This window comes from Petaurus breviceps, unplaced genomic scaffold, assembly GCF_028583685.1.
Source record: "Petaurus breviceps papuanus isolate PSGF00001 unplaced genomic scaffold, PetGlider_PUasm1.0 80, whole genome shotgun sequence".
NCBI classification, from domain to species: Eukaryota; Metazoa; Chordata; class Mammalia; order Diprotodontia; family Petauridae; genus Petaurus; species Petaurus breviceps.
The window spans coordinates 4,048,098-4,073,239 of NW_027186540.1; the positions used below are offsets into that span (position 1 = coordinate 4,048,098).

The 25,142-nt window shown below is 39.0% G+C and overlaps 1 protein-coding gene across 1 annotated transcript in view; it reads left to right on the plus strand.

The window, feature by feature from the left end:
• The first annotated feature begins 618 nt into the window (after positions 1-618).
• Positions 619-25,142, plus strand: part of LOC138175987 (2-oxoadipate dehydrogenase complex component E1) — a 68,610-nt gene continuing 44,086 nt past the window's right edge. The window contains exons 1-2 of the mRNA XM_069106653.1: positions 619-911; positions 22,224-22,379. Coding sequence (XP_068962754.1) covers positions 752-911; positions 22,224-22,379 — 316 coding nt within the window. The 5' untranslated portion in view covers positions 619-751. The remainder of the gene's footprint in view (positions 912-22,223; positions 22,380-25,142) is intronic.

Consider the following 25,142-nt stretch of genomic DNA (forward strand, 5'->3'; position numbering starts at 1 on the left):
AATAGAATAAATTATCTGACATAAAAGAGACAAGAGAAAGCTGTTACAATGGAGGGGAAGAGCAGGGAGGTGAAAGGGAATTAATTAACCTTACTCGCATTGGTTTTGGCTTAAGGAGGGAATAACAAACACTCTCAATTGGGTATCTTATCCTACAGGAAAGAAGGGTTTTCGCCTCGGGGCATAAAACTAAGGTCTGAAGTCTTTCAAACTCCCAAGTCCGGTCCCTCTTTTCACCACCATCTAGTTGCTTCACCTACCGGTACCTGTCTTCTTCCACTAGTCTTTCCCCTCTCTGTTAGGGCAGACTTTGGGTAATGGGGGGAAGATTTGTAGCTTTTAGTTTGGGGCTGAATAGGTAGGGAGAGCTGGGGAGAAAGGTCTGAGAAATAAAGAGGTGAAAAGTGCATGTTTCACTGGTCGCTGGAGAGGAGGACTTACACAGAGGTTTTGTTTTGCATTGTTCTGTAAGTAACCAATCATTCTGGGCTGTGAACGTTCCGCCCACTCCTTCCCTCCCCTAAAGCTTCTACCCGGAGCGATGACCCCTGGGGGGAGGGTCCGGGGCGGGCCTTCTCCGGGGGGCCGGTCTCTTGTGAGCCAATCAGGCGCGGGGGCGTTGTCGGAGGCGGGGGGTGGGGTCGGAGCTTCTTGGCTCTGGGGTCCGCACATGGGCCGCGCTTTCCCTAACCTGGGGGTTCGGAGCAGCTGCTAGCTCCTTCCTCCTGGCCAGGCTGCGAGCGTCGGGGCCATGGCCTACTCAGTCGCCGCCGCCGTCGCGAGGCGGAACCTCGGTTGGATCCCCCAGCAGCTCCTTCGCCGCGGCTACCAGACTGAGCGAGGCGTCTACGGCTACCGGCCGAAGCAACGGGAAAACGAGGAGCCCCGGGGAGGCCCGGCGCGCCCAGCAGGTTTTTGGGGGCTGCGGCCGGGAGGCGGGGGCTCGCCCGCCTCGTTGCTCGTCGTGTCTCTGTGGGGCGGCGGTGGCGTCGCGGAACGAGGCCCGGGGACGTGTGCTGTGGACCCCTCGCTCTGGCTCCGTGCCTCCTCTGCTGCGGGGGGGAGAGGGGGAGGTTGGTCTGGCATCTAGGGCCGGTGCGCGGGCAGCGGACAGGCCCACTTTGTCTCGCAGGTGGGGGAGCCTTAGCTGGGAAAGTAACCGAGCACTTGAGGGAGGCGAGACTGAAGCCAAAAGGACTAGGGGCCAGCTCTTTGGGATCCCCAAGGCCAGAGAAAGAGACAGACCTCCGTTTCCTAAGGTCCTGGGGTCCAAGGCATTGGGAAAGTGGGGCTAGGGGTGGGGGGAACTGGAGCCCTGAGGTTCCAAGGGTATGGATGCTGACGTGTGCCGTTGGGATGACATGGGAACTCGGGAAGGGGGCTGATCTTGGAAGGGTTTGGAGTCATTTGGGCGTCTAGGTGGTGTAGTGGGTAGCGCACACGGACTAGAGTCAAGAAAGACTTCAAACGAGTTCAAATGTGGTCTTAGACACTAGCTGTGTGACCCTGGGCAAGTGCCACAGTTTCCTCCTCTGTGAAATGAGCTGGAGAAAGAAATGGCAAACCACTCCAATATCATTGCCAAGAAAACCCCAGATGATCTCTGAAAGAATGGGATATGACTGAAAAAAACGACTTAGCAAGAACTTGGGGTCAAAGGACATCATGTAACTAAATCCTGGGTCCATCACTGGTGGACCTTTGGACAAATCACTTTATTTTCTGGACTTCAGTTTCCTTATATGTAAAATGAGAGATTTGGAATAGATGACTTCTAGCACCCCTTCCTGCTCCAAATTTGTGATCCTAGTAAAAAGGTATTTGGTGGCATAGTGAATAGAGCTTTGGACTTGGAGTCAGAAAGAACTAGGTTCCAACTCTGCCTCAGATACCTACTGACAGTGTCACCTGAGGCAAGTCCCTTAACCTCAATCTGCCTCAGTTTCTTCATCAGTAAAATGGGGAGCATAATAGCACCTATGTAAAGGGTGTTAGTGAGGTTCAAGTGAAATCATGGGTAAAGCACTTTGAAAACCTTTAAGCACGATATATGAACTTTAGTTATTATTAACTTCAGACTTAACCTCATGATTACAAGTGATATAAATTTTTTCTTTCAATATTTCAAATCCACATTTCAGGTCGATTCAGTGAATTTGGGTCTCAAAAGAAATTTGTTCTATGTAACAAAATGCTCTGGAAATTCTGTCTCCCCCCCCCTTTTTTTGGATTTCTGTATCCTTAGGGTGTCAGAAAAGTCTAAGTGCAGTTTTTAGCTTCAAGGGCATGAGACATTTATTTGTATTTATGTATGTATGTATATTATGTAAACCATGTTACTAGGATCATAGATCTGGGACAGAAAGGGATGCTAGAGAGTATCTATTCCAATATGTATATTTAAAAACTCCCTCCACTGATGTAAATAGGCAACTTGTCTGTAATTAATTGTCATAGAGAGTGACGTGGGGCACCAAGAGGTTGTCAGCAGAAGGAAGAATTTAAATCCAGGTCTTCCCAATTCCAGGAATGCTTTTCCATCTTCTACCCTAAGCCACGTTGCCTCACCTTACATTTATTTTTGTCTTTATTTGGTAGGCAGTGTGGAATCTTTTGAGTTGAGGAATAACCTGATTGGATCTTTTAAGTTAGGAAGCTTAATTTGGCAGCTATGTATATGTTGAGTGGTTGAGCAAAGGGAAATAGGGCAATTGAGACCAAAAGCTGAAAAACCAGTTAGTAACAGAGATAAAAAAGAGTTTTCAGGATGTGAGATAGAAGTGGGAATTATAGGATGTATGAATTTTCCAGCTTTGCCCTAATAGCTTTATTAATCAGTATTCATTTTAAAGTTCATACTGTTTTCCGGGCACTGGAGATAACAAATTAAGAAGTCTCTGCCCTCAAAGAGCTTGAGTTCTACCAGACTTGGGTTGAGTATACAATGCCTACACAGATAAGTTAATATAGGATATGCACATGTAAAGTCAACTTTATTAATTACCTGTTACTGCTAAGTGCTGGAAATACAAAGAAAGAGAAAGATAATCCCTGCCCTCATGGAGTTTACAGTCCAGTGGGCAAAATGACTATGTACAAACAAGATGTATACAAGATAAATTGAAGATAATCCTCAGAGGGAAAGTACCAAGACTAAGGAGGAGTAGGAAGAGCTTCTTTCAGAAGGTAGGATTTTAGCTGAAACTTGAAGGAAACCAGGAAAGACAGGAGGGAGAGATGAGGAATGAGAGAATTCCAGGCATAGAGTGAAAATACCTGGAGTCAGGAGATAGTGTGCCCTGTACAAGGTACAGCAAGGAAGTCAATGTCACTGGGTCAGAGTATGTGAAGAGGAATAAAGTGTAAGAAGACTAGAAAGGTAGGAAAGAGCCAGCTTATGAAAGGTGTCCAAAGCTAAACAGGATTTTATATTTGAACCTAGATGTAATCCAGAGGGAGCCTCTGGAGTTGATTGACTAGGGGTTGCTAAGGTCAGACCTATACTTAGGAAGATTGATTTTACAGCCAAGTGGAGGAATAAACTGGAATGGAGAGAGACCAGCCAGCAGGTATTGCAGTGGTTCAGGTCTGGGATGATAAGGGCCTGAAACCAGAGTGGTGACAGTGTCGGAGGAGAGGGGAGGGCATGCTATGTTACAAAAGTAGAAATGACAAGACTCAGCCAATAAAAACATGCAAAATAAAATATATAAATTTGTGGTGGCTACTAAGAGCTGAGAGGAATTAGTAAAAGCCTTTTGAAGAAGATAGTGTTTGAGCTGAGCCTTGAAGGGAGCTAGGAGTTCTAAGAGCTGGAATTGAAGAGGGAGATAATTCCATGTTCAAGGGACAATCTGTACAAAGGCATGGAGGTGGGAGATGGATTATCCAGGCCAGTTTGGCTGGAACCTAGAATTCATTAAGGGGAATAACATGCTATCACTCTGGAGTGATAGGCTGGATCCAAATTGTGAAGACCTTTAAATGCCAAACAGAGGAGACAATGATATGCCATTGAAACTTCTTGAGCAATGAAATGACATGATCAGATCTCTGCACTTTAGGAATATCAGATTGGCAACTGTCTGGATAGATTGGAGAGGGAAAGACTGAATGCATTAGAAACAGTTAGATCTTTGCGATAGTCTCTGTGAGAAGTGTGGACAGAATTAGGATGGTATGATTAGTGAGAAGAGGTGCAAGAGCTCTTAAGAAGGCAGAATGGACAAGGCTTGGCAAATGATTTGAATATGGGGGCAAGGGGATAAGTAAGAGGGAAGAGTCGAGGATGATTCCTTTATTCAAACCTGATTGAAGAACCTACTTAAATGTTTATTGACCTGACTAATGTTAAATAGTTAGATGTTAGATAGTAGGAATAGGAATAAGATGACGTCTGTTTTCAAGTAGACTACAAAGTAGTCCAAAAAGTATTTCATTAAAATAGTGATATAGTAAGTTAACCAAGAAAGCACGTGTCCTTGTCCTCTCACTACAAATCCAGAGCCCTTTCCTGACCATGGAACATGTATGTCCACTTTAAAATCCCTTATTCTTATAAGATGGGGAACAAAAGAAGGGGAGCAGCTTCCCTCCCCCCTTCCTTACCTTCTTTTTCTCATTGAGTTTGATATATTGTATACTTGCAGATGTTAAAATGTGCCCTTTGAAATCAGAACTGCTACGTTGTATGATAACGTATGATAGCCAGGAAAGACTATGGGGGAAGGAATCAGTGTTATGGATTATAGACTTTGGCTGTTATTATTTGTTTTTAAGGGGAGTAACTTTCTTCACTTTCTTTTCTTATTTTTTTAATAAAGTATTCTCATACTTTGTCAACATAAAACTTAAAAAAAAGTGCCTCTTTCCCTCAAAAACTTCTTGTATTTGTAGTTTTCTTCAAAATGATCTACCTACTTACAATTTTAGTTTTTGCTGTTTATTCTTATCCCTGTTTGGATAGTTACTATACTGCAACTTAAATCTCCCAAAACAAAGACTTTTTAAATGACAGAGAGAATCTACTACTATAAATGAATTTTTCAGATTAAGACTTAAATAGCATTGAGCTAGTAGAGTAACTATAGCTTAAGCAGGAAAGTCATAGGATTCTGTCGAGTTGAAAGAACTATTGAATCTAAACCCTTCTTTTTATAAATGAGGACACTGAGGCTAAGTGACTGGAACAGGGTCACATAGCTAGTAAGTGTTTGAGGTAAGATTTAAACTCAAGTCTTCTTGACTTGAAGTCCAACACTCTGAAAAATATTGTTACCTACCCCATAACTCCCAATTTCACACATACCTCCAAAACCATGATGATAATAATAGCTAATATTTATATAGCACCTACTGTGTTTCAGGCACAGCCATAGGAAAGGCTATGGCCTTGATGACCATAGCAATTCCTTTACCTCTTCCCTTTTTCTCTCCCTTCTTTCCTAGTACCTTTAGCCAGTTGCTTCATCTGTGATACTCTTTCTCAGATTCACAAGGTAGATCTTTAGAGAAAATTTAGAGAATCCACCCCAAATGTCTGCATGGACTATTTGTGCCCTACCTGTAGTAGAACATTCGGAACTTGTATTGGTCTGATCAGGCACAGTTGGATACACTGTAACTTGCCTCTAGTGTAGTGATGTCATTTTGGTCCTATTTGAGAGCAAAGGACAACAACCAACCAATCAGGTAGGTCTTTATTCTCCTGGCCAGGTTTCCTCCAGTTCTGATACCCCAGCCTGGTGCTCCCATGTTATTCTTCATTCATTTAGCAAACACTTATTAATAGCCTGCTGTATGTAAGGCATTTTATTAGGTTCTGAAGCTAAGGGGAGTGGGAGGGAGGGAGAGAGAGAGACAGACACACATAATCCATGCCCTCAGGGAACTTATTGGACCTGCCACAGATAAGTATTTTACAAGAATAGGGTATGGTTGGGAGATGATGATACACCTAAAAAGATTGCCTTAGGAATATTTGAAAAAGGAGAGAATACTTTGAGCTGGAGGGAAGTTGAGGTTTCGCATAATGTGCCTAGACTGACTTTGAAGAGATATAAGATAGAAAGGCAAATACAAAGATAGTGTGTTATATAGGTGATAGCATGCAGGAATTGTCATGTAAAAAAACCAAGTGACCAAAAAGTCAGAGGTTATACAACTACTGTTAACTCAAAAAATACCAAAGAGCTCACACAGATGATCATAACCACAGTTAACTCTTAAGAAATAAAATTTTTAAAAATAGTATCAACAGTGGTCATAAGCAAAAACTTCCTTTATTCCATTGGAGGAGAGAAACTAGACACGTGTGCCAGAGCCTCCTTTAGAAGGACAACAACTTTACGTGAGATCAAATCTTAATACATATAGCAATGGCTACACAGTGAGCTGTCTGTCCCCCTGACAGCAGGGCTTCATGACTGGAACTTGTCCGAGCTTGTCCAGTGTTTGTCCCAGGTCAGAGAATACCTGGGTATTGGTCAAAGTAATACAATAATTATGTGATTTTGCCAGAGGGTGAGTGCAAAGGATTGTTGTTATGTCAAGCTCAGTGTACAGCTTCCTTGTTGGGGCCTTAGCTCTGGAAAACAGGGTGTCTCCTAATAGTAAAAAGATAAGGGTGGTCTTGGCATGGGAGTCTTGACAGAATGTAGATAGTTTGGGGAGTAGCTAGTAGTCCAACAGATCTGAAATATAGTTTGTGAAGGAGAAGCATGTTGAATCAGGTTGAAATCAGTTGATGAAGGAGCTTAAAGGTCAACATAAGGAGTTTTGTGTCCTATCTTCTAAGCAGTAGAAAATCAAAATTTTTGAGCAGAGATCAGATTTGTGACTTTGGAAAATTATTTTGGCCACAGGTTGAAGAATAGATTGGAGCAGGATGGCATTACGGTCAGAGAGATCAACTGGGGAGGGATTATAATAGTCCAGATGAGACTGTGATGAGGGCCTGAAATAAGATGGTGGCCATGTGGATGAATTGACATTAGAAATACCGTGGAAATACAAGTAATAGTACTTGGGAACTAATTTATTTTGGGTGGGCAGGAGATGAGGGAGAAGGGAGAATGAAGGATGACTCCAAGGCTGTGAACCCCTGCATGACTGGGAAAAAGAGGGTACTATTGACAGAGAGAAAGAAGTGTGAGATGAGTTGAAGGAGAAAGATGACAAATTCCAGTTTGCATCTGTTGAATTTTAGATGCTGACAGTACACAGAGATTACATCTAGCATGCAAAACAGGGGATAGGAATAAGCACTTCTATAATAGTGCCTTCTGTGTTCCAGGCCCTATGCTAAGTGCTTTACAAATATCAGCTTATTTAATCCTCACTGCAACCCTTCAAGATAGGTGTTTTTGTCATCCCCATTTCACAGCTGAGGAAAATGAAGAAAGCAGAGGCTATGTAACTTGCCCAGGATCACACAACTTCTAAGTATCTAAGATCAGATTTGAAGGTGGCTCTTCCCAACTCAAGGCTCTGTACTCTTCCCACTGAACTATCTGGCTGCCTCCAACATGAGGAAGGAGTTCGGGAGGGGGATTTGAGCTGAATATATAGGTACAGATGGAACTGTAGATAATAGATTTAGGAGTCATCTGTGCAGAGATGATAATTGAACTTGTAAAAAGGAAGAGATAAGATCATCCATTCAACAAGCATTTATTGACTGTCTATTAACAGTAACTGTGCAAAGAAAAAATGAAATCGTTCCTGGACCCTTCATTCTAAAGGGGAAATAACATATACACAGAGAAGTCATTATAAAAGAAATATAAATTTAAAAATACAGGAGTCCTTGACAGATAACAGAGGACACTGACAACAGAGGTGGCATGGGGAAAGGGATCAGAAAATATCTCATATAGGAGGTGGTGCTTCGAGCTCTGAGATCTTGAAGACAGTTGGGATTTTGAGAGGCAGAAATGAGGAGGGAGGGATTTCTAGGCTTGGGAATAACTGAAAAAAGGAGACAGGAGAAAGAATGTTGTGGCTAGGGAGAATGAAATAAATAGGTCAGTTTAGCTGGAATGTACAGAGCTTGATGGGCAGTCATGGGAAATCAGCCTAGAAAGATAGGTTGGAACCAGATTGTGAAGAGCTTTAAATGCCCTTTTTCTATTTTTTTCTTAGATATGAGAGGAAATCACTAAAGCTCCTTTTTAAAAAATATTTTTTTTCAATTAACAAGCATTCATTCCCCCTACCCCCACCTTCTCTCCATCCACCATTGATAAAAAAAAAAAGAAGAAAACTCGTAGCAAATGTTTCTTGAGCCCAGGAATGATGTAGAAAGGCCAGGAGAAAGGAGAGAAACAACACAGAAAGGGAAAAGAGGCCCCAAGGCAGAGAGAGACTCAGGATGTCTGTAGTGGTTTAAATTTTCTTCTTTCATTGATTTTAAACTTAAGAACCATCAACAAAAGATAATCAGAAGTACACAGAATGAAGGACAAAATCTTGCACGAACCCTTACCGTTTCTATAATGCCATCATCATCGTTGTTGTTATTAGAGCCAAACTGATTACCAACAAAAAATGTTTGCTTTGTGTCCCTTTTCAAGTCAGTCTAGAATTCTGCTAAATTTGATTTTGCTTTCTTTTCATATGCACTAATGTATATGTAGTCACCATATGGAAGATCTAGCAGCTGATGCTGCTTTCTTTCCTTATCTCCTCCTCCTTTTCCTCTCTTGCTTTGTGAGAGGTAGGAGGGGAGGAGGCAGGTTATTATAGCTGCATCTGAAGCCGATATGATTCCAGTCGGAAAAAAACTTCTCAGCAAATACCACGTAGGGTCCACAAAACATTCACAAATGTGAGAGTGATGCCAGATGTCATGATCTTGACCAACAAGATAAACAAGTTTAACTATTGACAAGAGACAGAGGGCAAAGCCAAATGAGAATTTGTTTTTCGTAGCTGAATCAGAACAGCAAAATTATAAAAATGAACAGGGGACTAAGGATATAAGCTTTAGGATCTTCCGGTAGTGAACTCAAGTCATTTGAGATTTTTCCATTTGGTGTCTTGAATCTTTTAAGAGAACTGAAGCCAAACCATTTTTTGGGGAAAGAAACCAAAGCAACAATCCAACAAATCCAACAAAATAAACCAACACAAACAATACTCTGTATGTATAATATATTTCCTATTGATAATAGCTATTCCCTAGCTCTCATCATCATCAATATCAGGGGATTGGGATACTGACCCTTCTATATTCATTACTATTATAAATGAATATTTATTGTTATGAAAACGTTATCTTTCATGAATAGCTTGGCTCCTTCCTAATTATATATTTCCTGTATATCTTTTATACCATTTTTTACAAGTAATTGTTAGCAATATTCTGGGCACTACTTGCACTTCTTTCCATTGCCCTTTGGATCACTTGCAATATTGATTTTTTTTCAGAGACTGATGTGTTCCATGATTTGCTGTCATAAAGCATTATCAGGAAAACATTGAAGTTAACAAGATAGGTGTTTATGTCAGGGAGCAACTTAGTATCATTGAAAAGACTATAGAATATAGCCTACTTTGGAAACTGAGGAGGTGTCTGTTAATTGGGGAATGACTGAGTAAGTTATGGTATGTGAATGGAATGGAATGCTATAAAGATGATAAAGGGTAAGGTTTCTGAGAAACCTGGGAAGTCTTATATGAACTGATGCAGAGGAAAATGAGCAGAACCAGGAGAACAATTTATACAATAACAGTAGTATTATAAAGACAAACAACTAAAGACTTGAGAACTCTGATCAACACAATGATCAACCACAATTCTAGAGGTCTCATGATGAAAATGCTATATACCTTCTGACAGAAAGGTGAGAGACTCAGAGTACAATTTAAGACATTTTTGGAATGTGGCCAATGCAGGGATTTTGTTTGAATATATGTCAGACGTGTCTGTAACAGGGATTTTGTTTTTCTTCCTGTCTCAAGAAAGAGATAAGAGGGATGTGGAAGAGAGAGAAAGCAGATTTTCATCAAATTAACAAAATAAAATTTAGTCCAGAAAAATAATATAGCCTACTGTCTTTCTGTTTAGTGTCAGACCAAATTCATTGTCCATCTGCAGTGTTTTATCTAAGATATACATGAGTGGATTAACTACCTTAGTGGGTTGCCCATCTAATGCCATTCCTCTCATCTCCTAAAATAAAGTGTTAAAACTCTTTGTAATCTTCAATATTGAGTATAGTGCTTATAATATGGTAGGTACTCAGTAAGTGCTTGTGAATTAATTGATTAATTCATCTGCTGGCCCTCCTGTGTGGATTTTTAGACTGAACAAATGAGTGGTCTTATTCTGGTACTGAATGTAATAATCGATACAATGTCATCCACAAAACAAGGGCCCCTGGAGGACTTCACCATCTGTAGCGAAGCTCTCTTTCGTTTGGGCTCCATGTAGGATGACATAGTAAAAATGGCAAATACTTTTATTTTGTGCCTTACTTGATATTGTTAATCAGAGAGTCTTTGGACATTTTTTTGGAGTTGCATCTATTTAGGAATAATGGGTGATCTTAACTTATGTTAAATATGTTGAATACCTTTGTGGTAGAGAGCTTTTAAAACCCACTTATTATTCTGGGTCAAATTCTTATTTGTAATAAGTAAACACAGTGGGTTCTCATGTTTACTATACCTTTCAGTAATTTGTGTGATAGTAAAGATGTAACGTGTTATAGAAAATTTGAGAGGAGAATCTGGCTCTGCATATTTTCCTCAAGAATACCTTTGATCCTTGTGGAGAGCTTTCTAAAAGATTTTAAAGAGATAAGAAAGTATATCTGTGTTGGTAGTTAATGATGTCTTCTCAATTATCTTTTGTGCCTAATAATGTGTGTGTCTAGACCTGAAATGTCATACCCCAAGCAAACCTCTAAGACTATAAGTTGTAGATGACATATAGATCTGCCTTGGTGGAGGGAGTTTACCATCTCTATCGGGATATAAGAATATGAGACAGCTGGTGGCTCAGTGGATAAAGCCAGGACCTGGAATCAGGAAGACTAGAGTTCAAATACAACTTTAGACTTAATAGCTAATGTGACTTTGGGCAAGTCACTTAACTTCTATTTACCTAAGTTTCCTCATAAGTAAAATGGGACAGTAAGAGTGCCTACCTCCCTGGATTGTTGTGAGGATAAAATGACATACTTGTAAAGCCCTTGTCAAACCTTAGAGTTCTATATGAATGCTAGCTAATGCCGTTGTTATAAACCGGACTCCCAATCCTGTTTTCAATCTGGCCATTTTTCTGGCATGCCACTCTGAGACCATGGCTGATGCTCCTGGAATTCCCATCCTAGAGAGATACTGTACTGATTGGTGAGCAGATAGTACAGAGATCTAGCAGACTCCAGACCCCAACCATGTTTCACCATGACCATTGGCAGTCCACCACAAGCATCTTCTTCCTCCCCTGCCTCCTCTCTACAATTCAGGGTGGGTAATTTCTGTTTTCTCTATAAGGCAAAGGCAACCAGGGTCAACTGACTGACTGTTCCCTTCCATCCTCTCTTTGGACTATGCCTCTCATTGATCATCCACATATCCCTATCCTCTGCCTCCCCTTGAGGCTGGGCTAGTTCCTTTCTTGCAACCCTCCTGAACTAATATAAAGAAAAAATCTTGTGTTGTATCAGTTCCCTTTATCTTAGATATCAGGCTTTTGTAAAAAATATCTGATGCAGAATTTTTTTTAGGGGGGGGGTTTACCTGCCCAGCAATTTCTATTCTTAGTCTAGTCACATTAATTTTTGTTTGCCCTGAAGCTTTTTATTTTTATATAATCAAAATTGTTTATTATTTTGTCTTCTGTGATCTTCACTTTTAGTTTGGTTATGAATTCTTCATCAACCTGTAAATTAGAAAGGCATCTATTTCATTTTCTAGTAATTCTTATGCTATTATAATATGGTTCAGGGGCGGCCAGGTGGCTCAGCGAGTAAGAGCACCTGCTCCAGTGTTGGGATGACCTGGAGATCAAATCCAGGGCTCAGACACTCAGCACCACACCCAGAAATAACTGGCTGTGTAACCTTGAGCAAGTTACTTAACCCCGATTGCTTAAAAAAAAAAAGTCATGAATATTCTAATGTGGTTCAGTGGAAAAAAAATATGGACTTTGGAGCCAGGGTTAAGTCCTAGCTCTGCCGTTTTATTACCTGTAGGACTCTGGACAAAATATTTAACTTCTCTGGGCCCAACTTTCCCCAACTTTAAAATAAGGGGTATTGGACTTGTTGACCTCTAAACTTGAAATCTACATTTATTTGATTCTTAGATAATTAAGATTTATCAAGACCTAAATGAAATAATACTAAGTTAATAAAACAGAACTATAATAAAAATTTATATACTAGCTACAACTAAAGAGAATGAAACATATTTACCTCATAGGGATGAATGGATAAAAAGAAAACTAAAGGGTACACAGTGACTTGCCCAGTGTCATACAGGTAACTGATAAGTTGTTGTAGACATTTACAATGAAATATGTTATCAAATGTAATAAGTTAAAAATTATGTTTACTTCGTTTTGTTGATTTAAAAGCTCAAAATTTCTGTTTTAAATAAATTTTTATTGATATTTTCTGTTTCTTATACCACCAAAGTTATCCCAAGTATTCCTTCTATTTCCTCTCCCCTTCTCAGAAAGCCATCCAATATGACAATATTTTTTAGAGAAGAAAAAAAGTCAGAACAACTTGTCAATACATTGAAAAAGTCTGAAAATGTTTTTGATGTGTAATACCTATAGATCTTCCACCTCTATGAAGCAGTAGGCTGGGGATGGCTTCTCACATCTCTTCATTTGAGTGCTGCTTGATCCTTATAATTTTGTTGCATTTACTTTTGATTTTTTGGTGTGTAGTTTTTTCTTCCCATCTACATTATTGTAGTTACTGTATATATTGTTTTCTTGGCTCTGCTTATTTCATTGTGCATTAAGTTCATAGATATATAGGTCTTTCCATGTTTCTTTGTATTCATAACACATATAATTTCTTATAGCAGAGTGATATTCCATTAGATTCATGTGCTGCAATTTAGTTAGTGTTTCTTCAGTTAACGGGCATCTACTTTGCTTCTAACTCTTAACTATTACAAAAAATACTGCCATAAATATTTGAAGTATATGGCAACTTTCTTTTAATCAATAGGCTCTTTGAGGGGTAATAGAGTCCAATAATGGACTCCAATAATGGAGTCTCTGGTTCAAAAGGTACGGATATTTTAATCACTTTATTTACATAAATGCAGATTGTTTCCCAAAATGGTTGCACTATTTCACAGCTCCACCAACAATGTATTAATGGGCTTGTTCTTTCATAACTCCTCCAACACTGAGTATTGCCATTTTTTGGTCATTTTTGCCAATTTACAAGGTGTAAGGTAAAACGTTAGGGTTGTTTTGACTTGCATTTCTTTTATTAGTTATTTAGGAGCATATTTTCATGAGGTTGTGAATACTTTACAGTATTTTTGAGAAGTGTTTATTCATATCCTTTGTCCATTTATATACTGGGGTTTGGCTATTTTATATAGATAAAAATTTATCTAGATAGACATATATCTGGATATAGCTATCTCTGTGTGTATGTGTGTGCATGCCTGTGTGTGTGTGTGTGTGTGTGTGTGTGTGTGTAATTTATATATCTTGGATGACAAGCCCTTATCAGAGAAATTTGTACAAAGATTTTTTTTATTCAACCCCTTCCTTTCTTATTCTAGGTAAATCCTGTGGAGTTCTCATTTTCATTTAGCAGCTGCTGAATTTCCACATAATTTTCATCAAACCAGTCTTGGTGTTTGCCAGTGTTCTGACCCAGATGAGCAAATACAGTGCTATAGACCAAATCTCTGAAAGCTGCCCAATCCTCTTCTGCTTCACAGTTGCCAGCTGTGTTTTGGCTCAACTTTCCCTCCAAGTTAGCAACAAATTGCTCCCACTCAGAGAAGAGCTCTAATTTGTTGATGTTAATTTTTCTGGTAGTCATTTTGCCTTGGGGATGCCACTTTTGATGAATGAAAATATTTAGCTTGGAAAGGATAAGTCTGTGATCAGTCCAGCACTCTGCACCACATGTTGCTTTCATCTTCTCACATCTTATCTGTCTCTTCTCCTTATAATCACATAGTCTATTAGATGCCAATCTTTGCTGCAAGGGTGCATCCTTGAAGTTTTATTGTATTTAGGTAAATGGAAGACAGTATTGTTAATGAGGAGATGCACAAGTCTTCAGTGGTAAGAAATGTTGCTGTTGCTGTTTCCAACTCCATTCCTCCCTAGGACTCCCTGCCACTCTAGCATTAAAGTCACCCAGAATTATAAGCTTGTCTTCTTTTGGCACGTTGATGATAAGGGTCTCTAGGTCTTTGTAAAATTTTTCTTTGACCTCATCAGGGTTTGTCATAGTGGGAACATAAGCACTGATGGTGGCATGACATTTTTCTGCAAGTGGCAGTCACATTGTCATGAGCCTGTCATTCACTCCTTTTGGCAGGTATACCAGCTTGTTGACTAGATTAATTTTGATTGCAAAACCTATGCCAGCTTCACGGCGCTCCCCTTCACCGCGGCCACTCCGGAAAAAATATGTATCCAGCTCTGACTTCAGTAAGCTGTACTTCATTTGCCAGTCTTGTTTCACTCAGGGCTGCTATTTGGATGTGATAGCTGCTGAGTTCCCTTGCAACAATAGCTGTTCATCTTTCAGGTCTACTGGATTTTGTGTTGTCTATAGGTGTGTGCATATTCCATGTGCCAATGGTGAGTGGAATCATCTTTGCAGACATTTTTGTACATTATTTTGGTGTTTTGACCACAGAGTGGGATTCCCTGCCTGCTGTGGTAATCAGGCCAGGGTTAGGTAAGCAGACAATTTTTAGGGCACCTTTAGTAGCCCCTTCCTCACACCAGGAGGTGAGTAGTGTGATCCTTAAAAGGCTGCGCAGGGGGAGGCTAGGTGGCGCAGTGAGTAAAGCACTGGCCCCTGAATCAGGAAGACCTGAGTTCGGTTCCAGCCTCAGACACTTAACACACACGCAAAAAAAAACTAGCCGTGTAAACTTGGGCAAGTTACTTAAGCCCAATTGCCCTCCAAAAGGCAAAAAGAAAAAAAAAAAAGGCTGCTCAGACACCCAAGAGGCTGCTGAATCCCACTGCTACTTCTAGTGAGAAACGACCCTATGTCCTGGGCTGCCTGTGTGCAGGGTTGTGACTACAGCTACCAGTGTATCCTTTTGACATAACCATTTCCTGTTGTATATTATTCTTGAACTCATTGCAAGTGAAATTTAACAAAAGAGTAAACTGAAGCACATTTCTCAGAGCAGGATAACATTTTATTCACAGAGTGTGAAACTTGAAAATAAGATGGGTCAATGGCTGCCTCAGTTTTTAGCCAAAGACCCCGAGCAAAAGGATAGATTCCCTTTTATAAATTTTGGGTAGTAAAGAACAAAAAACAGAACAGGGTAGGTGACATTTTGGCGTTGAGAGAAACAAGATTGGTTTTATAGCTGAGGCCTGGGAAACAACATGATTGGCTGGAAGGTTGTAATGAAGGGCTAGCAGCAAACCCCTTCCCTCCTGAAAAGAGAAGGGCCCAGATTTTTTTGGAGAGCAAACCAGACATCCTTGACTTGGTTGTATAAAGATATTAGGCCTGACTTCATTAAGGCAAGCCACATCCCCCAAGATTAGCAGAATTTCTTGAGGCAAGAATAGAACTGTAATTAGCAAGAGAGAGAGAATTCTAAATTTAAGCCATTACAGGCCACTTGAATTCTGAACTAAGTTCAGAAACAGAGAACCATGACTTAGGCAGTTACAGGACACAATCAATTAACTGTAAATAGGATTGAAGAGCTTAGGGGTAATAGGAACCCCAAGCATGCCAAGGCAGTATTGCGTGGAATGAATTCACACACTCAAACCTTCTCTTAGTCAAGTGGCAAAAGGCAAAGTTTCAAGGGAACCTGCAAGCTAGTGAGGATGGTGCTGGGGTTTATATGGAAAAGGGACAATGGAAAGTAATGCCAAGGATGCTAATTAAGGTAATCTAGGGACTTCCAGGGAATTTACCAGGGGCCCAGATGTCTTTGGGAGCAGGCATCAGTAATCAGTAATCTATGGATGGGAAAATTCAGGAGTCTGCAGAGGTAACTTTGTTGATTCCAGACATTGAGGGAGAAAAGACAGTTTTTGTTTAGCAGCCAGAGGCATGGACATTGAGGATCTGGAGTGAGGGAGAGTCCTTGGGCCAGCCAGGGACAAAAATCCTTGGATCAGGCATCCCTGTGTCTGTTCTGATAAAGGAAATACAGGGTTAGGTCTGCATGTGTTCTGCAACAAGGGAAAATTTTCTCACAGGGGCATTACTGGGTGACTTCCAGACATATGATCTTAGGGCTGGGGCCTGAGCACAAGCAACCCATTGGAATCAATAAGAAAATGATACAGGATCAATTTTAATATTCTCAGACAGTATCATGCTTACAAATTAATGTCCCAAATACTCTGAAGTTCTTAGAAATCTGGAACCCCATCTCATGCTTTAGCTCATAGTGTTCTATGTATATTTGACTGCAAGACCATCAAAGAATTATTTCTATAGGACATCCACTGAAAGAATGTTTGTCACAAATAGATTTTTTACCTTCATAATAAGACATACAGAGTACTGAAATTGTATCTCATTTATAATCTGTTTTTGTGTTATTCTTGAATGGCAGATAATTTGTGTCATTATTTTGAAAATAAAATATATGTAGTTAGGACACAGGGCTAAAAATGATGAAGGTCATGATTTCACTGGCTTTTCTTTCTTTCATGGTCAAACCTCATTCCTACACCTTGGCAGCTGTCTTTAAAAAAAGTACCCCTGGGTGGCTAGGTGGTGCAGTGAGTAAAGTGCTGGCCCTGGAGTCGGGAGGATCTGAGTTTGGTTCCGGCCTGAGACACTTAACACCCACACAAAAATACTAGCCGTGTAACGTTGGGCAAGTTACTTAACCCCAATTGCCCTCCAAAAAGCAAAAAAAAAAAAAGTACCCCCTTTTTTTAGTCATGAAAGGGATCAGATTGGGAAAATGTGAAGAGTGAGCAATTATTAGTGACTCCCTCTAGATATACTATTGACAATGCATACGCTTTCCTATCACAGATAAAAGTAATAGTTCATAAAAGTTCATAGATGTAAGGTATCTGGATAGCCTTAAGCTTTACTTAAAACAGCACTGAGGTTTTTGGAACACCCTGAATATAAAAAATAAAAACTTTTTGTGTGTGTGTGTTTGTGTAGGATAGCATAGAAGTGGGAAGGGATAAAATTAGTTTGTGATCTTATTCTTATGCCCTTCATCAAACCACTAGTTTCTGCCATGTCATACCCTTGTTATATGGTAATGACTAGGATGAAATTATTCTGAAAATTTGACTTCCATCAAGATTTTTAATTATTCCCCAAATTTGCCTTGACTTAAAAAAAAGATAGTGACTACACTCACAGCAACCTCTTAAATAGCAGTGTTTTCACTGGTTAAACTTTGATCTGTAAAATTTGTGTACCTTGTACCTAGCTATTAGCAATGTCATGTGCTTTTGGCTCAATTTTCAAACAAACTTTGAATATATTAAGAACTTCCAATTCGGAATAGGGGTAGGGGAAGTATGGATTTAGTTCTTACAGTATTTCTTAAGCAGGATTTGGGGTCCTGTATAGGTTAAAAATTAGTTTGGAGGTGGTCAGAGATAAAAAGATGAAAATAGCTATCTTGTGGTAACTGCTTTTACAGGAAAGACTGGGTGTGGGGGGTATATGTAATATATGTAATAATGTAGAAGAAGAGGAATATTATAGTGCGACAGGAGCTTTTTAATAACATAGGATAAAAATTTGACAGTCATTTCCCTAAAATGTGGCAATATGAATCACAATACTGATTTAAAAAAAATAAAACAAAAAACTCTAAGAATCAGGCTGTTACATTCTTTTTTAGATTCTTGTGGTTTTTAATCACCCTTCTCTCACAATGTTTATAGATTCTGATCTTTCTAGACTATTGAAATAGCCACTTAATTAGTCTAGTCCAGTCCCCCCTTTCTAATTCTTCTATTCACTGGCCCAATTAATCTTATGAAGCACAAGTCTGACTATGTTACTGCTGTGTTTAAGAGCCTTCAGAGGCTCCCTATTTTGTTCCCTGTTGCCTCCAGGATAAAATATACACTTTTCTGTTTAGCACTTAAAAGCCCTTCATATTCTGGCTCCTACCTACCTTCCTAGGCTTATCAATTATTACTCCCCTTTCCTCTGGACATCTAGACAAAACTGGCTAACTTGTTCGTGCACAAAATTCCATTTCCTATCTTTGCTTTGGCTTTTTCACAGACGATTTCCCATGCCACCTCGCCTCTGCCCCTTAGAATCCCTAACTTCTGTCCAAGGTATTCTCAAATGCTGAGCTTCTACAAGTTTTTCTGATTTCTTGCTTCTAGTGCTTTGTATGACTACATATTACAAAATAATTTTAGGACAATAATGTCCTTGACAAGAACTGGACAAGAAATGCTTATAAGTTAATTCTAAACCAATGCATTTCACTAAATTTTCTTTCCCCCTTGCCACTTTCTTTGAGATACCCTCCTTGAGTGTTCCAGGAGAAACTCTGTTCTCCTTGAGGATAGTATTAGTGTTGTCACCAGGCAAAGGCAAGGAGCTCTTCACTGATCCATTTAGGAGCAATTCTCTCTTGAAAAGTTACCTGGATTAGGGTAATGATCAGGCTAAGAGAAGGAAGAAATATTATTACTTCAGTTAATGGAAATAACTATTGAGCCTCAGACACTTGACACACTTACTAGCTGTGTGACCTTGGGCAAGTCACATAACCCCAATTGCCCTCCAAAAAGCAAAATAAAAGAAAGAAAGGAAGAAAGGAAGAAAGAAAGAAATAAAGAAAGAAAGAAAGAAAGAAAGAAAGAAAGAAAGAAAGAAAGGAAGGAAGGAAGGAAGGAAGGAAGAAAGAAAGAAAGAAAGAAAGAAAGAAAGAAAGAAAGAAAGAAAGAAAGAAAGAAAGAAAGAAAGAAAGAAAGAACAGAAAGAACTATTGAGTTTATCTTTGACCATCTGGAAAGGAGATTCATTAAAGGGAAAAGTAAGAGTGGGAGTGAGTGATTTTAGGAAAGTGATTTTGCAAGGATGTGCTGAAAGTTATGTAACTATAGTTCTATTTGATAAAGCAAAATTATAATCAAGTTTTCTCCTGGGCACTGTAACTGTATTCTGCCCTATTGTGTAATGTTGCCTATTGTCAGGGAAAACTATAAATCGGAACTCCAAAACAGCTTAATTAAAGAGATTTTCAAGGGCACATGTACCTAGCTATTAGTGGAGACTCTTTCACTTTGGAGTTTTCTTTGTCTAAGCAGAAAGAAAGCTTAAGTTTAGAATGACTTAAATAAGTTCTAAGTGGTACAGTGGATAGAGTGTGATGTCTGGAGTTTGGAAGACTCATCTTTCTGAGTTTAAATGCGGCCTCAGACACTTAATTTAGCTGTGTGATCCTGGGCAAGTCACTTAACCCTGTTTGCCTCATTTTCCTCATCTATAAAATGAGCTAGAGAAGCAAATAACAAACCACTCCACTGTCTCTGCCAAGAAAACCCCAAATGGGGTCACAAAGAGCTGGACATGACTGGAAGTGACTGAACAACAAATGAAAAGATTAGTTCTAAAAAATTGTTTCTAGAAGGCCTATAGAGGTTACAAGCTGCTACAGAGAAATAGAATGCTTCATCCTAGAGTCAGGAAGACCTAAGTTCAAATTCAGTCTTAGATATTTACTAGACTTGTGACCCTGGGCAAGTCACTTGACCTTTTTCTGCCTCACTTTCCTCAACTTAAAATGGAGATAATTGTACCTGTCTCCTAGGGTTGCTATGGGAATCAAATGAGATAATATTTGCACAATGCTTGCCAAATAATAGATGTTTAACAAATGCTTGTCTCCTTCCTTTTGCTTTAAAGACAGCATTTTCTTCCATATCTTGAATATACTTTGTATTTGTTTAGACTTAGACATTTTTATGGTTCCCTATCCCAGAATGAGAGCATATTCAGTTGTAGCATACTTGGCACATAGTAGATGCCTAATAAGGTTATAATTATAATAAAGTTTTATATATATATATAATAAAGTTATAATAAAGCTATAGTTACTGCCTCTTCCCCTTCCCCTTTTATATATAGTCTTGAAAATGATGTTAAAACAAAAACTCTACCTCATTACTTGGGCTATCTCAGTTGAGTAGAGTCAGCGTAATTGATTAAGTGTTTTGAGAGGCAGCTGAGTAGCTGGAGAGCTGGCCTTGTAGTCAGCAAGACTTGAGATGAAGTCCTGCCTCTGACGCTCATACTGGGCCAGGTCAACTAACCTCCCAATGTCTCAGGCATCTGTGAGATACTGGAGGAGGGAGCTTCCATATAAGTGGTTTCCCACAACAATGGAATCACTAAAAAGAAAAAAAATAAAGTCTAGCAATAGGGAAAATTGTAAAAGAAACTTTATGGCAAACATGGGTAGGGCATTGCCTTTCTGGTAAATCAGTTGGCAATTTTTTTTTTTTAATAAATAGCTCCTAAATTTCTCCCAGTATCCTCTCTCCCCCAACCCCTATAGATTGCTTTGTGGTTGTTGTTATTTTATGTTTACGTTTACATTGTTGTAGTCGTTGTTTACCTGTATTGTTTTCTTGGCTCAACTTATTTCACTCAGAATCAGTTTATGAAGAACTTAAAATTATGAAGCCTTACAATTTGTGTATAATTCTGTATCTTCTGCTTTTAGACAGCTTTTAATATTAATTCTTCTCTGTTTTCATCCTATCAGTCATATGTATCTTTCCATGCTTCTCTGTATTTATCATGTTTTTATTTGTTGGTTGGTTGTTGTCCTTTGTTCTCAAAGAGGACCAAGATGACATCACTATGTTAGAGTCAAGTTACAGTGTGTCAGACTGTGGCCCATTAAACCAGCATGAGCTGGGAATGCTCTACCACAGGTCGGGCACAAATAATCCATGTGAACATTTGGGGTGGATTTTCTAAATTTGTGCACCTCCTGTTTCTTTTGAGCTACTTCATTCAGTTCTGCTTTGCTCATAGAGCACATTGCCTTCTTTGATGTAGGCATGCCATGTTAGGCGGCCCTTTGCCAGTATCTCCCATACCAAACTCTGCTATAGAGAGCACAATTCCAATGGACTGACTACATTGTTGGAATACCAAACATAACTGCCTAAAAGACTGTTTTACAGAGAACTCACACTGGGCAAATGCTCACATGGTGGTCAGAAGAAGCAACACAAGGACACTCTCAAGGTCTCTTTGAAAAAAAACTTGGTCATTTCTTATAACACAGTAAGATGCATCATTTCTTTTTTTTTTTTTTAAGCAATCGGGGTTAAGTAACTTGCTCAAGGTTACACGGCCAGTTATTTCTGGGTGTGGTGCTAAGTATCTGAGCCCAGATTTGATCCCCAGGTCATCCCGACACTGGAGAAGATGCATCATTTCTAACATTTCACAGTATCATAGAAGATGGTTACAGAGCTCAAGTGAAAAATTCCATTACATTCATGTAATATAATGTGTTTAAACATTTTCAGCCGATGGGCATCCACTTTGTTACCAGTTGCTTCTACCACAAAAAGTGCTGTTATAAATATTTTGGTCTAGATGGGGACATTTTCTTATCAATTATTCCCTTAGAGTACATGTCTGATAATGGAATCTCTGGTGCAGAGAATGTGGAAATTTTAGTCACTTAATTCACATAATTCTAAGTGGCTTTTACAATGGTTTTATTAATTCACAGCTCCATTAACAATGTGCCTATATTCCTACAATCCCTTTACCACTGACTATTCCTGTACTTTTGTCATTTTTGCCAATTTTCTGGGTGTATGGTGAAAGTTTAGGATTGTGTTGATTTGTACATTTCTATTATTAGTGATTTGGAACATTCATATGGTTGTTAATTGTTTGCAATTCTTTTGATAATATTCTTTGACACTTATTGAGGCTGTGGTCAGTTTTTAAGGGCCTTGAAATTTGTGTGTAATGGTGCATCTTCTGCTTTTAGACAACTTTTAATAAACGGTGTTTTTTCCTTTATATTAGTTGATCATGGTCTTGCCCGTTTGGTCACAGCATTCTGTGAACATGGCCATAAAGCTGCCAAAATCAATCCCCTTTTTGCTGGTCAAGCTGTGATGGAGAATGTACCTGAAATCCAAACTCTTGTTGAGACTCTTCAGGGACCCTTCAATACCACAGGTAAAGTTCAGTAGCTATTCACGGTTGGGATGTGAGGTCTGTCAGCCTAGGACACTCAGGTGCAACAATATTCCATGTAGTTCACACTCTGCTTATTAAAACCAAAGATTACATAGAGCTTGCAGGGGTAGCCTGGGGAGAGTTCTTTCCATGTGGGAAGTCAAAATACTCTTCTCTTCTAACGGAATCTTCTGGTGACAGTACCTTTTCGTCTGAATTAAGATGGAATTCTTAGTACATATTTTGTACACATTCACCTTTCCTAAGCAAATGGTGTTAAGCCAATGGAATATTTGATTCATAGCTCTGATTTATATTTTGGTTAAAATGTTTTTGCTTACTCTACCATATTTTAAAACATTCCAAAGTGACAGCTATCAATCAAAAGTGACAGCTAGTGATATTGTATTGGGTTAAAAACAGACACATTTATCAGTAGAATTGAGATGATAGTTAAATCCGTGGAAACCAAGATAATTATTGAGAGAGAAATGTAGAAGGTAAAGAGAAGAGAACCCAGGACAGAATTTTGTGGAACTTAGAGAACATCATATGGACGCTGAACCAGTAAACGAGATGTAGGAGTGTTCAGATAGGCAGGAGTAGAGTCAGGAGAGATTAGTGACACAAGAAACCAGAGGAGAGCATATTCAGGAGAGAGTGGTGGTCATGAGTGTCATGGCAACAGATGGTTCAAGAAGGATGAGAACTGAGAAAAAAACTTAGCAGATTTGTTAAGAGATCTTTGATAATTTTGCAGAGAGCAGTTTCAGTTGAATGATAGTCTGAAATTTTGTAAATTTTGTTTGTAAAGGTTAAGGAGTGAGAAGAGAGGAAATGGAGGCAGCTCATATAAGACAACTGAAATTACAAGTGTGGGTGCCCAGGAAATGGCAGAATTCTAAAAAGAAATAGATAAGTTTTGGGGAAGCTAGGTGGCTCAGTGAATAGAGCACCAGTCCTGGAGTCAGGAGGACCTGAGTTCAAATCTGGCCTCAGATACTTAACACTTACTAGCCATGTGATCTTGGGCAAGTTGCTTAACCCCAACTGCCCTGCTTTCCCCACTCCAAAAAGAAAAAAAAAGAAATAGATAAGTTTGAAGAAATAGTAGATCTAGGGAGAAAAGATAATGAGCTCTGTTCTGGACATGTTGAGTTAGAGATAATAAAGGGACACATCCAGTTGAAAATGTTTAGCATGTAACTGATGAAGTTACCTAAAGAGAGTTTGTAGAGGGAAAGGAGAAGAGGGTCTTGGACAACCTTAGTGAGAGCAGTCAGGGCTAGATATATAGATCTGGGAACTGACTATCTAGAGATAAGTGGACTAATGAGACCACTAAGGGCAAGAATATAGAAGGGGAAGAGCATCTTCCCACTCTTGTAAAGTGAAAGATGAATGATGAAGCAGAAAAAGGAGGCTGAAAAGAAATATGAAGACAGATGAGTGGAGAATCCAGGAAAAGCAGGATCATGGTATCCAGAAAGAGAAGTTCATTAGCAGTATTAAAAGCAATTGAGATTTTTTTTTAAAGTCAAGAAGGATGAGGACTAAGAAAAAGCTATTTTATTTAGTAGTTGAGAAATCATTGGTAACCTTGGATAGAAAGTATTTATCATTGGTAACCTTGGATAGGAAGTCTTAAGAAGGTATTGTACTCAGAAATTTGATTTTTAAGCATTTGAAAAGTGAGTGGTTTGTGAGAAAGTCTAGGCAGGAACATAAAGTTAAGAAGTCTTTCTTGAGATTTTTCACTAAACGGAAAGAGGAATATAGGATGATAGCTTGAAGGGATGGTAGGTTCAAGTGAAGCAACTGAATGAATCATTATAAAGAGTCAATCAGGGTCCACTTGAGTTTGACCACAATAAATTAGTGATGGATCTAATTTTCATGGTACTTTATAGTCATTCAGTAACATAGGAATAGAAACAGATGGTGACAGACATCCAGAGTTGATGACTGGTAGGATGGAATGGTGGTAGAGAAAGGGCCAAGAGATTCAAGGGTGGAGGGCAATATCTAGTTGAATTTGCCAGTTATAAAGTAAAAACTATGAAGATAGGTCAGTAATATCAGAGGGTTAGAGGTCAGGGAGATGATGAAAGGGGAATAATCTACAGGGAGTGACCTTGCAAAAATAATTTCAGGGATCAGCAGCCTATAAATAAGGAAACTTTGATCTAAAGGATGTAAAGAAAAGAAATAAACATATTAGGTCAATACTGGGGTTCAGATCATTAAGCTGATAATGATGTGTATGGATTTGTATTACTCAATAAGAAGTCATAGTTGATAAAAAATTTGTATATTAAAAAGAGATAATAAATCATCACATAAATATATGCACAGCATCACTAGCCATTTAAAAATGCAAATTAAGGAAACTTTAATAAACTAAAACTCCAGCAAATCAGGAAAAGATAAGTTAAATGTAATATTAACATGATAGAACATTATATAACTTTTGTAAATAATTTGTATGGAATATGTCAGTACATGGATAATTGTATATACATACTGATTACAAATTTAACAAAGATTGGAAAAGAATGGCATAATATAATCATTGGATTATTTTCCCTACAGTTGCTTAAATTTGTTTTAAAAATTACATGGTAAATATATTGTTCTGATATTTAAACACATGAATCACTGACTACATGTCCATGAAGATCTACTTCTATAGAAATAGTCTTAATTTGGGGGGCATTATATTTGTGGGAGTTCCTGCTGAAGACAAAGGAATTTTATGGGTTA